Raw genomic sequence first — 13,621 nt, 5'->3', positions numbered from 1 at the left:
AGTGATGGGAGACAAACTCGGTCTCTGACGCGCGTATCGCTCACCTGGCGATATTTCCATCGCCTGTTTTGTGATTTTCTTATATTTTATTTTATTTTTTGTATCAAGAATAAAAAAAATTATTCTCCAAGCAGACCTGGAGTTGAAGCAGAAGGTGAACGCCCGCCGTACAATTCATTCTCAGTTTCCATGCTGACTATAGTTTGTGTTAAGGGAAATTGCGCACCGGTTGGCCAGGATCTGAGTCATGGCAGAGGAGTGAGGCGCCTTTGCCAAAATGCCTGTTTACTGGAATAGGCCTGTAACTTTTTCACGGCGGTCCTATGGAATATAGTCCGATTTTACACAATCTATATGTTGTGCCATCATCCCACGTGAAAAACAAACTATTTGTGTTCTGCATAATGCTGTCCCTCTGGGTGTATATGATTTATTGTTGTGTTGGCTACTGCTCAACTATGCCAAACCTGGCGTATGGCTCGGTAAACAGACATGAAAACAATTCAGAAGTTGACAATCAGGAGTCCTCTCTCGGGGCTTCCAGGGACTTGCTGAATAACGAAAACGATTTGGACAGCAGAGGAGAAGAGTGGGATGAAATTAGAGGCGAGGCGAAAGCGTTGGATGATAATGCCATGTCAGGTTTCCTCAATGAGTCGGAAAGTAAAAAGTTGCCCCAGGCGATCATCATCGGGGTGAAGAAAGGAGGGACCCGGGCGCTGCTGGAGTTTCTGCGCCTGCATCCAGACATCCGAGCGGTGGGAGCGGAGCCGCACTTCTTCGACCGCAACTACGACAAGGGACTGAAGTGGTACAGGTAGCCCATCACACTGCTGTTTTAAAAGATTTACATATTTATTGTGAACTGAGCTCTGCTCTGCTTTATTAAAACAAATGCATATCATAAAGACCTTTCCTTGCATAAGTGCATCTCACGTGCAGTACTTATGGAGGCTCTCCGCAAGTATATCTCTTTTCCAAAGTAAAATTCAAACATGCATGTTCCTCTTGTAAAAATCTTATTTATATCTTGTGTCACCATCATGCAACTTGTATCTACTTTGTATCATATGAGTTGACCATATTAAAACCACAAGGCAGTAGGCTGGAATATTTATGATAGGCTAAATAAAAAGCAAATTTAATTTACTGTATAACATCTGGATTTGACCCTCAAAGCAAAAAAGAAAATAATTAAATACAGATTTTCTCCTTTAAAAGTCTATTTTCTTGTAACCTTTAACTTTCTTATATTGCACCATAACTACTACATTACATCATCTTGACAAGTCCCTTTACCTTTTCTGCAAAAGTAAAACTAATGTGATAACCAGCTCATTCATATTTTAGTGCAATAAATTTAGAAAAGGTCTTTTTTAATACCATAGGTTTTTAATACCATAGGTAAAAAACATGATCCTACAGGTAGATTCAAACACAATCTTAAGAATTGCTGATTTAAAAGTAGATTAAGGTTTTGTAGTGAAGTTTGAAATGTGCTGTGACCTTTTAGTGATTTATGTCAATCTTTAGAAGGATGGTAAACTGAAGCTGACTTTAAACCCCACTCTATTACTGTCTTTATTAAACCAGCGACTAAAGATGTTTACAGTTTGTCATGTTGCTAACCTTCATTATGGTTTAGGCCTGAACACAAAACATGGGTGACAAGTAATATTTACCTCTGGGAAACAGACTTCACAGTAAACTAATACATTAGGTATGTTGTTACTGATAGAAATAAACATGAGACTAATAACCATAATCTGTTGATACACATAACGAGCAGGACATTTTAACATCTAGATGATGCATTGTACAGTTTTAACAACCGCAGGTGCAATCAACCTGCTAATGTCAGTATACCTCAGGTCACAGGGCTCAACAATACATATCCACATTTTGTACAACAACTTAAATTGTACATTTTAGGCAACTCTTCTCAGCCATGTTCATTTACACAGCACTATCAACAATTTTCTGCTTGTTTGCGTGACCTTCACTCAGAGATCCTGGCATTTGTCTACATACGTCATTGGATCTATGAGCTGTCATACAGTATCTATAAACAAGTGGGCAACAAGACAGAGATAAAGCAAAAAAAACAACTTCCATTTAAATTTGACATGAATTTTGGATAAAGCTCAAAGAGAGAAACAACCCTTGGTTTATGGTTGGGAGTTAGCAAGTTACATCATGTCATGATTCAACATTCTGAGTTCCAGTGTATTGATTCAGTGGCAGTCATTTTTTTGATGTTCAATCTAAAATAGGCTGCTAAGACCTTCAACATTGTGTAATGTAACATTTTGTTGTATGCTCTGCCATGGCAACTATTGTCCTTGTACCATGCCTCACAGTTTCAACAAGCAGGCTCTTTACTATTGACTCAGCTGCACTGTTTCACAACATGCTACTTTTAGTGGCAATAAATCACAAACACACCATATTTGTGGAAATTATTGATCTTGTGTGTACCCAAAACATTCCCGGAAATGGTTTGGCTTTGAAAGCTTTGCATCAGAGCAACCACATTGTTAATAAGAGATGCTGCTGTTTCAAGTGTCCTTTTGACTGAGCGGAGGGATTAACAGGCAATGTCAAAGGATCTAGACACTGTTTCAAAGCTGGCTCTATAAAGCTACAATAGGGGAAGCGAAGCATTGTTCAAAGGACTTCTCGCTTAAGCTCCTTTAAGAATTTCCGGACAGGTTTTAAGACATTTTTGGATGACCAGTGTGTGGAAAGTGGTCTTTTGTCCATCTCTACAGACTGAGAAGCAAGTACAAATTGAAATAATCTTATCTTTCTTTATTTATCGCACTTAGCCCTAACGCTGTTGTTACAATGCAGGCCCAATGTAGGCAGTGGATGTTAACAATGAGTGAAGAAGAAGGTGAAGATATCATTAAAGGTGGATCCAGTGTAATGTTACATAAGATATAGTCAAAGAAGCAGACACTTATAATTGAGACATGCCAGCGACTTGTTCACAGTGGCAGCTTGTGGATGTGGAACACTGTTTCATCTTGGGACATGTATAATAAAGGCCTCTTTTCCCAGAGAGGTGATCTGGCTAATTAAAACAACTTGGCTTGAGTTGTCACAGTGAGAGCACTGTGCCACAGATTGACCCCATACAGCAAGCCACCATGACATCGAGTCTATTCTTAATGATCATTTAGTGGAGCCCAGATAAAATCCTCGCCTGGCTTTATGGGGGAGCACAACGATGTTGGACGAATACAATTTAGTTGAATAAATAAGCATTTGTATATGGTGTTTTAGCAGTTTGGCACATAGTTTTGAAGCCTGTTGAAACATTTCTCATTGCAGTGCTCTGTCCCGTCTGTGCAGACGTTAGTCTATATGCCGAGAGCATAAAGCCAGGAGAAGTTGTGTCTGGATTTGTTTTCCCATATGTTTCACATCATTGCCCCCAGATTAATAGCATGCAGTAGTCTGGGGAGAGGAGCAGTCTGCTGGGTGGGCTTATCAGCTCCTGTGGTGGCATTGAGTTGTGCCAACGCCATTTATCTGCTGTGATTGGTGTGTCCATTCCGCTAGAGGTCTACTGTGTCCATCCTGCTGGAGGCCCCACATAGCGGAGAGGCCCCTGCACAGCAGGACGCCAACCACAATACAGCACGTTCTCACCCATAGGGAGGATCGAAGAAACAGGCAGACAATTGTGCACGCTCACACAGAAGGCCTTGGCCCTTCCTTTCTTTAATAACATCACCAACTTCCTCCTGTATGTCTTATTTTGGCAAGTCAATACTCATCTGCTGCATGCATGCTCAAATCAAGTTCATCTGTGTTCCATACAGTAGATGTGACTTAATGGCTGAGATTGTGTTTTTCTTCTTGAGGCTCCATGTGTAGAACAATGAGCGGCCTTCTTACTAACTCACTGAGGGTGTCAGACAAGACGGCCTAATCCTCCTCAGAGCCCCAGGGGAGCTTACTGCAGGCCAGTGGCAGATAGAGGGCAGTAAATTTAAAGTGAGTCTTTAGAAAGTGCAACAGTATTATGGAGCTCAATGAAAGGGGATGCTGGAGAACCCCTGAGGTCTGCATTAACCCTGACAATAAAAGAGCAGACAATTAGTGTGAAACATGTTTTCTCTGCGTTCACTTTGTATGCAAATTTGCTCAGAAGGGTGAAAGTGCCCTTTGACGAGGCCCAGCAGGAGTTCATCAGAAAGAGCATTCATTGGAACCTGCCCTAGAAAAGACTCCAACACTACACTTTGAAGCTTTTTAGCCTGAAAGTTGACTTTCAGGGATCTCTGTGCGAAAAGTTGCCTTTTTCCCAAGAGAAGGTTCATGTGAGTCCACTGGTGGAATATTGCTTACTCAACACTTTCAGCTCTTTGCGGGAACACAGGGGGATTGGCGTAAGTTAGAGAGCTCTCCATATAGGTATATCCACTAGCTTAAACTAATGTGTCAGCACACTGACAGGGAAAGAAGGGAAAACTGCGTCGATAATGAGATGCTTTAAAGAAACAATTCACACATGCAGCTTTTGTTTCAAACATTCCTTAAATATTTCCACAAACCATAGAACCTTGCACTTTAAAACTTCAGACTCTATAATATTGTTTCCACTCATAGAAAAAATGATATTCAGAGATATTCCTAAATGCTAGTATTCCAAGAATAAGTCCACTAGATTGTCAATACTGGTAATGTGCACCTCCCCTGCCTATTCTGGAGAATACAACAACCCCCTATGCTTTAGCTTTAAGCAAATTGTCAACATGTTCTTATATTTTATTCTTACATTTTATTCCTATTATTAGTATTAGTATTATTTTATGTATACTGTATGTATGTATATTGTTCCTAATATCTCAGTTATATTGATATTCTGTGTAATGTGACTAATGTACGTGTGCTGCTGTAACACTGTAATTTCCCATTTTTTGGGGATCAATAAATATCTATCTATCTATCTATCTATCTATCTATCTATCTATCTATCTATCTATCTATCTATCTATCTATCTATCTATCTATCTATCTATCAAACCCCAGCACTTATTACAGCACTTTGGAAACACTGAAACAAAACATGTTCACTCCATTTTATCCCCATGAGTTGTTGACTTCCTCATCTCTCTCCTTTGTAGTATCTTCAGAGAGAATCGGTTATTTCCTGCTTTTGTCTTTTTCTCCACTGAGGAGACCCTGACAGCAAGTCAGAGCAACTTTAGAAAGCACCAGTCGGCCCAGGCCATCTTTGGTTTGCTTTGCTGATCCTCTCAGACCAGTATGTGGCTGTGGGAAATTACCTCATTGCACCAATCACTACATATATTGGACACAAATAATAGATTGTCTTATCCAATTAAATGGAAACTATGACATCATAATTGTTGATGTTTTGACAAAGTAAACAATGCTATATTACATAAGCTATATTCACCTGCTCTCTCGTCTCACAGGCCCTAGCTGTAGTTTTTTCTTTCAGTTTTTCTCTAAAGGTAGTTTCTGTTCCTTTATTGCTTCAACACATGACTTACTTTTTATTGGTTAGTGTTGTTGACCTTGTTCAACCAAGTCTTTCTTATCACTGGTTTAGTGGTTGCTTAGCTGCTGGCTGGTGTCTTTCAGCTTTTCTCTGACATCACTTTGTCACATCCAGAATTCCCTGTTTACTCTGTGGACTTTTTTAACTGAATGTATTTTCAGAGTCTAAGATTAAAATTTACGTAGCAGAGCTACATTTATTGTCTTTTTCAGTCTTCTTCCTTATGGATCTAGCAATTTTGTCAGAGATTTGAGTGTGTTATGCTATTAGTGGCTAATGTGGCCTTGAGCCTCTAGCCTCACTTTTTTCTAACTGAACTTTCTAACTTTTTTTAATTTTCAAACTTGTAGTCTTCAACCACCGGCACTGACTCAAGTGACACCACATAAGGCAATTTATCAGCTCCCTCTGGAGCACTCCAAGACCTGTAAACAGACTTTGATGTGTAAAATGGGCGGAAACCCCTTTTAAATTATTAGAATTTATGGACTCACTGTGTGCTTGTGTTTTTATTGCTGCAGGGCACAGGATCTCCTTGTAACACTGCTACAAACCGTACATACATACTGATATTGATTGTATTAAGCGTTACCGATTCTATTTTTTCAGAAAGAGTGTAAAAACATCATGTTTAATTAACATTGTTGGTTTTTGTTATTCCAGCACCACCAACATGAGAAAAGGTGTGCTTGATAGTTCTATAAATAATGGACTGTCAGAACTGTTATGTGTTAATATAAGGCTGACAGTTGTGTGAGGGAAGACAGCATGTCTTACACACTGTTTGTCCTCCTCCTCTCTTCCGACTGGACCTATCTCCCTCAGACCTGGTGGCCTTGTGTTCTGCAAACTGACAGTAACAATGCAAGATAGGAAAAAAGTCCTTCTCTGCAATCGTTCAGAAATGCTGTTGAGATACTGAATCCTAGTCAACATTACATAAGGTCCTGACTAACACACAATGACAATGACTTTCAAACACATGACATGACCAAAGAACTCCTCCCCTAAAGTTGCTTTCGTCTGGAAATCATCTCACAGTATATATGATTACTATAAGTGGCTGCATACCACCACTTCGAGAGCGATTCCCACAGTAGCTTAAACCCTCTCAGAGCTGCAGTGTGAGATTAAGACTCATCATAACATTAGTTAATGCTGTTTTTTTCTGGAGTAGTCAATAGTCCCAGTGGTCTGAAAAGCTGAACTATAGATGCCAATTAATCAGTCAAGCAAGACTGCACCATGCACGTTCCGTACTTTGGTGAACTCATCCCAATGGGCATCATCTAGCAGCCGAGCAAAAAGCTGCACGCAGCGACATTGTAAATTCCTACCTTTGAACCTGCTTCCTGATAGCAGTGAATGTAAACAAGGCACCAGCTTTCAAATGCCTTCACCCCAGCAGTCAGTTTAATGGATACACCTGATCACCCAGCAGACAAAAAACAGAGGCAAATTAAATAACACACCACTCCTGGATTTATATCTGTTTGTTGCAATAGTGATGATTTATATTGTGCTACTGCCACAACAAATCGTAGACGCAGCATCTAAAGTGGCTGGTGACTTTAAACTTAAACTTAGGCTTCTTGGTCAGTGGGTCCACCTATGCAGTCTCCCTCCTCCAACAGTGCCCCTGATTCCATCTAATCTTCTCTTTGCGCCTTCCAGTCCTTCCTCTATTGCTTTATCTCATTCTCTTAACAGTCTTCCTTTCTGCCTTCCTTCATTATCTGCACAGCCCCTGCTGCTAGTTCAACAGGAAAGGTTAGAGGGCCAATGATGTTAATTTAAATGCCCAATCCTCCATATAGACTTTTTTATTTTAGTGCAACAATTACAGGCATTGTGATTTTACAGCACACTTAGATGTTACAGTATTTAACTAAAGCATTGTTTTTGGCTTTTTGAAGTCAAATAGTAACATGCAATTTCATGAAGGGGCAAAAGTCAGTCCGCTGTGGCTTAATTCTGAAAAGAGGAAAGTTTTTGTTTTTTTTACTGAATTGAAGCTGATTAATAACTTCTTTGCAAGGCTGATTGACAGATGAAGATGCACTGAAACATATTAGTTCCAGGCGACATTGTTTGTTGAGCACAACAAATTGTGAAAGCTTGCTACATCTGCCCCCCTAAGGCAACTCTCTCACTCCTCGCTCAGTCAGAGATGTTCTTCCCTGCCCTATCTCTCGATTAAGAAGGATAATGCATGTACTTCTTAAACAGATTGTTTTGCTCTAGGACTGTGTGGAAAGTTTTATTTGTACTAAGTTTGTGCATCCCTTGCATCCCAAGAAAGGCCTACAGCACTTTGCTTGTGTGTATCCAAGAGATGCAAAACATAATTGCAGGGGCCTCTGATAGAGTTGTTTGTATCTCTCACACCTATTACCTTGATTAGGTTTATGTTTTTTTCCACCACATACAATGTTGACTAAGACACTCAGAGAGAGAGAAGCGGAATAAATGTGTCAGAGTTAGGGCCTCCCTACAAAGGAAAGAGCAGGTGACATTAGTTGATGAGGTTGCATAAGAAAGAGAATCCCTTGCGTGTTTGTATGACACTAATGAGGTATGAGTGATGCAGACTTTTTCCATAATCACAAAAGCTTTTTTTCCCAGTGCTCTGCACAGCAAAATCTCACAGATCGTTTTAGGCTCCTTTCCACCGCATACATTTGTAAGATGTAAGCTGCTAGGTTTGAAGAGGGATATTGTAGCTCCTTGTGCGTGTACCAACAGATGGTTGGAAATTATTGTAATTACTTTAATGACATGGCTCCTCTGCTCTCCCGTTGTTCGATTTAGATCAACGGCTCACAATAAAAACATGAGAATAATACCAAATACTGTGATGATTGAAGATTGACATTTTGACTGACTTTAACCGTAATGTGTTATGCTGGAGGGCTGATGCTTGAACATCACATGTTTATTTCCATCTAGCAGAACACATGATATCTCTTGCTTTCAAGAAATCAAATCTGGATAAGGTATAGGACTTTAGGGACCAACATGTTAGTTGGATATAGTTGATAAATAAAGCTGTTGAATCTCTTGTGTGTGTGAATCTCTCTCTTTCTGCTACTAGAAAAAAAACATAGGATTGATGTTGTGTTCCTTATATATATGTGTATATATATAATATATATATAGTACAGCATATATTAATCGTCTTTCCTATGCACTATAAGAAATACTGCATGTGCCAGTACTTTTACACATAACAAGTGAGGAAGTGTTTATAGCTAATGTAGAGTTTTTACATGTATTTAACTGTATAAACTGTAAATATGTTAACATACAACTCACACCTTTTGTAATTCTTGAACCAGCAGTTTGTGGTGTTGTTGAATTGCGTTATATTTTTACGAGTGCTAGATGAGGAACATTTTCATATAACGTGCAGTTTGACACAACTTAACCTCAAAATACACTCATGAAATGTTGCATAGAGTTGAGTGATCCCTGTCTGACACAGTCTCACAAAGCTATGCAGGAGTTAGTGTTACTATGCCCATCACTTTAATATCTTTTATGGATTCACTGCTTACCATTGAGTCTCATCGTCGTGGCCACATATCTCTCTCTTTCTCTCCTTCTCTCTCCAGAGACAAGCCAGCCAACAAGGCAGTCAACCACCCTCTAATGCTCTAGCGTGTTTGGCTTAGTCCTAATCCCCCTTGGCTCACTTTAGCCATTATCCAGTCAGGGCTGCAGTTAACGGGCTATATTATGACCAACCAGACCCGTCCAGGGTCAATATAGAGAACATGCAGTAATGGGAATAGCTCCCAAGCTTTGCATTTTCTCATAAGGAAGGAAAGGCTCCTTTAAAGCTTCACGTTACACAAATGTACAGACACATATGAGGATTAAGGTGCAGTCCCAGTCATCTTGTCGTGGCATGACATTTGGTAGTATGCTGCTGCCTATTTACAGTTAAACCGTCCTTTGTATAATGTAATGGAGGTGTGCAATATTTCAATGTGAGGATTTGGGGGTTTGAAAGAGGATTGAGGTCCTTAGGTAGATTAAATAGTGCAGTGGGAGATAAATGTATTCCTTTAGGGTTTGTATATAAAAAAAAAATGTTTTGAACTGTGTATTGTGTTTACAAGCAATGATTGATAGGTCTCCTACCTACCAGTTTCTGTCACTTTAGGTACCCTCAGACTCTATTAATGTTGCCCATAATGTCCACAATTGTCTTCTTGATGATGCTCGACCTGCTCCTGACTGACAGTACTTTAAACCTGCCAGGGAGCTACTGTGTCATTGTTCATCTCATCTTCCTGTTTTGGGGCTTTTGTAAGTTTTTACTTTTGAAAAGTGGAAAGAAGATTGAAAAACATAATGCAAATGTAAACCAGTGTGTTTGTGTTCTTTTTGCAGGGAATTGATGCCCAAGTCCTCAGAGGGCCAGCTGACCATGGAGAAGACCCCCAGCTATTATGTCACCAAGGAGGTCCCTGCAAGGATCTACACCATGTCTAAAGATACAAAGCTGATTGTAGTTGTCCGTGATCCTGTCACCCGGGCCATCTCAGACTACACCCAGACTCGCTCCAAGAAGCCGGACATCCTCTCTTTCGAAAGCCTGACCTTTAAGAACATGTCAGCGGGTCTCATTGACACCACATGGAGCGCTGTTCAAATTGGCATGTATGCTAAGCACCTCGAGCGCTGGCTCCAGTACTTCCCTATGGAGCAGCTGCTGTTTGTCAGCGGAGAGCGTCTGATTAGCGACCCTGCAGGTGAGATGGCTCGTGTCCAGGACTTTCTTGGGCTCAGGAGGGTGGTCACGGAGAAGCATTTCCACTTTAACCCAGCAAAGGGATTCCCCTGCCTCAAAAGACCTGAGGTGAACAGCAAGCCACACTGCCTGGGCAAAACCAAAGGCAGGACCCATCCTAATATTGACCCAGAGGTGGTACAGAGGCTAAGGGACTTTTATAAACCCTTTAATAGCAGGTTTTACCAGATGACTGGTCATGACTTTGGCTGGGACTGAGAGGAAATCTATGACGACGGGCTTATGCTGGTCCATTTTCTGTATTTTCACTCTAGAGATATTGTTATACAGTGTATGCACAGTTTTTGGTGGATATGTAAAAAGTTCAGAAGTCTATTTTATGATAATTTATTGTCACTAAGCTGCCTAACCAGGTTTATTCATGATCTCAACATACTTCATGTTCTAGTTTCAATTCTCATCAAGTACATAAACATTTTTATAAAAGCACAATGTTCTTACGGGTATAATGAGCAGGGTCAGTATTCCTTTTTTCCCCAATTACTTTTGTTTGGCCTCGTGGATAAATTCTTCTTCTTTTACTTTTCCATATGTTGCTTTTGCTTCACCTTAAGCTGAACGAGATCCAACTTTAGAAACAAATAGTAATATCCTCTTAACATTTGCCTGACCCTCAAAGGTCTGTGGACCCTCTTAGTCAGGTCGATACAGGACTCAGCTGATCCAGTGCCACTTGCCAGGTGGATCAATACAGTAATAGCTCCTCATCATGTCAATTAGACCTGAGTGATGGCACTGCCTTGATCTCTCGAGCCCTGCAATAAAACATGGATCCATTAATGGTGGTAAGTTTATGTTTGACCCTTGGGCCAATTTCAAATTAATATAATAATAAACATTTGCACTGCAATGTTTTGACTTTATTTCCATTTAGGAATGTTAATTAGGATAAAATAGAGGGTCCTGTCACATTACTTCTGGGATGTTTTTTTCCTTCCAAAAACCTGCTATTCAGGCTTCAAAAAGCCTTATTATGTATTGCTCTTTACAAAAAAGAAATTGATTCATATGGCTTATTCACATTTATTGATCTGTATTGAAATGGCTCTCATGGATCATCCTGTATGGCTTCTTTTATTTTTTTAATTTATTTTTCATCACAGATGATACTAGATGTGTTAATGATGCTTTTACTCATGATACACCAACTGAAATAAGCATCTGTGTAGTTTACTTTCAGCGATAGCTGAAGAAAAGTAACAATAAACTTAATTATGGCCAAAATTCCTCATGTATATTTAATGTATGGTTGAGTTTTAGTCAACCTTTATAGACATACATTTGTGAACATTTTAGACAGACGTCATGCCATAATGATGTACTGCAACCCCAATGTAGAGGCACTATGATGCTGTGTGCATTGTTTTACAAACATGTAATTGAAGCAAGTTTGACTGAGAAGTTAATTAAAAGGTGCAGTGATGTCATTTTTTAATGAAGTAAGAAATAAATATGTTTTACCAAAATTTAAACAGTCTTTCATCTCTGACTTTACTTTATTCAAACTATCTTACTGTATTATATTAAAAATGTTGGTCTCTGTCGTCGTTTTTCTTTCTTAAAAATAGTCGTTGTATTACTCCTTAATGCACTACCCCCACCCAACGTGGATTTCTGGATCCCTGCAGGCAAAGGTGTACTGCTGTGTCTAATTTACTATCAACTGGCTAATCAGCACAGCAGTGTTAACTACTTTTAGCTGTCACCAACACCCCCCCCCCCATGACAATATGAAGTGAGGTCAGGTTTCAAGCCACTGTTTAAATGTGTTAATGTGGGTGTGAACAGGAGATTCTTTGTCCTTGTTGTGTATTTGAGCCATGACTTGAAACACACATAATCATGTTCATTATGCTGCTGATGACACAATATTCCGTTGCAGAATTACCGTTTATTGCACATATCTGTTTTTATTCCAGAAGCATTTGCTGTCAGTATGATCTGTCATATTTTAAGGCAGACACGGCAGGTTGTCTGTGCACTTGCCTCAAGCAACCTGGCTGTCCCATCCATCATGTAGCACTGAGGTTCAAGCGAGAAATGAATGACCCTGCTCTATTAACGAACAATCTTTATTTAACTCTCCAGCAAAACACCTTTATTTACCTGGAGCCACCAGAGGTGATGTGACTAGTCTCCCTGGTGGCAGCCTAGCAGTCTGATCACTCAGGAAGCAGCTCCCTTTGCAATTACAGGAATACAGGGGTGCTTTAATTGCAAGGCTTCCAACTTGGGAATTGCTGTTAGTGCACATCCCTCAAGGCTGTTGTAAGGGCGGCTGCTGTTGTTTGAAGGTTGGGAAGACAATAAAAATAAGACACCTGGCAGCCCTGTGCATCAAGAAATTTTACACATCCACTTGGCAGCTACCACTGGGGACAAGAATCAGAGCTGTGAAAGAAAACATAACATCATAGTTCAAAAGAAGACTGTTTGGTTTAGAGAACAGATGTAGAGACAAGTGGAGTTTGATTCCTGCAGAGAATCATGTTTCTCAATGCACCTTGCTAGGGTTGAATGAGCTTTCAGAACTTTTTTCACATTTTGATTGGTGACTTTTTTTACTCCCACATGAATTGTGTGAACTATTATACAAGGTTGGGCTGCATATGACATCCTAGCATCTCTGAAAAAGCACCCAAATCAGAAGGGGGACATAATCATTCTTACCGTGGTTAAACTTTGTTTCAGAAGTAAGCTAGACAATTGCCTTCCTCTCTTGCCCTTAATCTCTTATTCTGCATTGTCCAAACCCTTAATCCTAATCCGATTGGAAGGGCAAGCATAAAACTGAGACAGTAGAGTTGGAGTTGACATACATGTGCTGACATAGCTAATCCAAATCCGATCCCTTTTCCAAAATGGCTTCCAAATGTGGGACCAGCTTGATTTACCCAATTTAAAATACAACATGGTTGAGAATGTACGTGTGAAGATAAGGCAGATGCTTTTTTCTAAATTACAGATTACAGATTACAGACACTACATCTTGTCAGGTCAAATCTACTGTAGATGTGCAGCTATTGTACATCAGCTCCTCATTGGCAAGATTCAGAGCTGTGAATGCTTGACTGCATCTAAAACAGCTTGTCATAACACATAGCATACTGAACACTTCTCAACACGTTCTTACAAGAATATTAAGGCAGATTTTTTAAGGGCAACACAAGAGCTGTGGTTTAGTACATTTTCTCTTCTTGCTCCAGGGCTCAGCACATAAAAATGACAATTTTGTGTAAAACAGAATTTTCAGATTGTGCTGT

The 13,621-nt window shown here is 39.9% G+C and overlaps 1 protein-coding gene across 1 annotated transcript; it reads left to right on the top strand.

Annotated features, from left to right (window-relative positions):
- Positions 1-6: 6 nt before the first annotated feature.
- Positions 7-11,825, top strand: hs3st3b1a (heparan sulfate (glucosamine) 3-O-sulfotransferase 3B1a). Its single transcript, XM_034894887.1, has 2 exons — positions 7-817; positions 9,938-11,825. Exons 1-2 carry the CDS (start codon positions 324-326, stop codon positions 10,554-10,556), a joined length of 1,113 nt encoding a protein of 370 aa, XP_034750778.1. The 5' UTR covers positions 7-323; the 3' UTR covers positions 10,557-11,825.
- The last annotated feature ends 1,796 nt before the right edge of the window (positions 11,826-13,621 follow it).

Source organism: Etheostoma cragini, chromosome 15 (assembly GCF_013103735.1).
Source record: "Etheostoma cragini isolate CJK2018 chromosome 15, CSU_Ecrag_1.0, whole genome shotgun sequence".
Classification (NCBI taxonomy): Eukaryota; Metazoa; Chordata; class Actinopteri; order Perciformes; family Percidae; genus Etheostoma; species Etheostoma cragini.
This window is presented reverse-complemented; position numbering and strand designations above follow the sequence as displayed.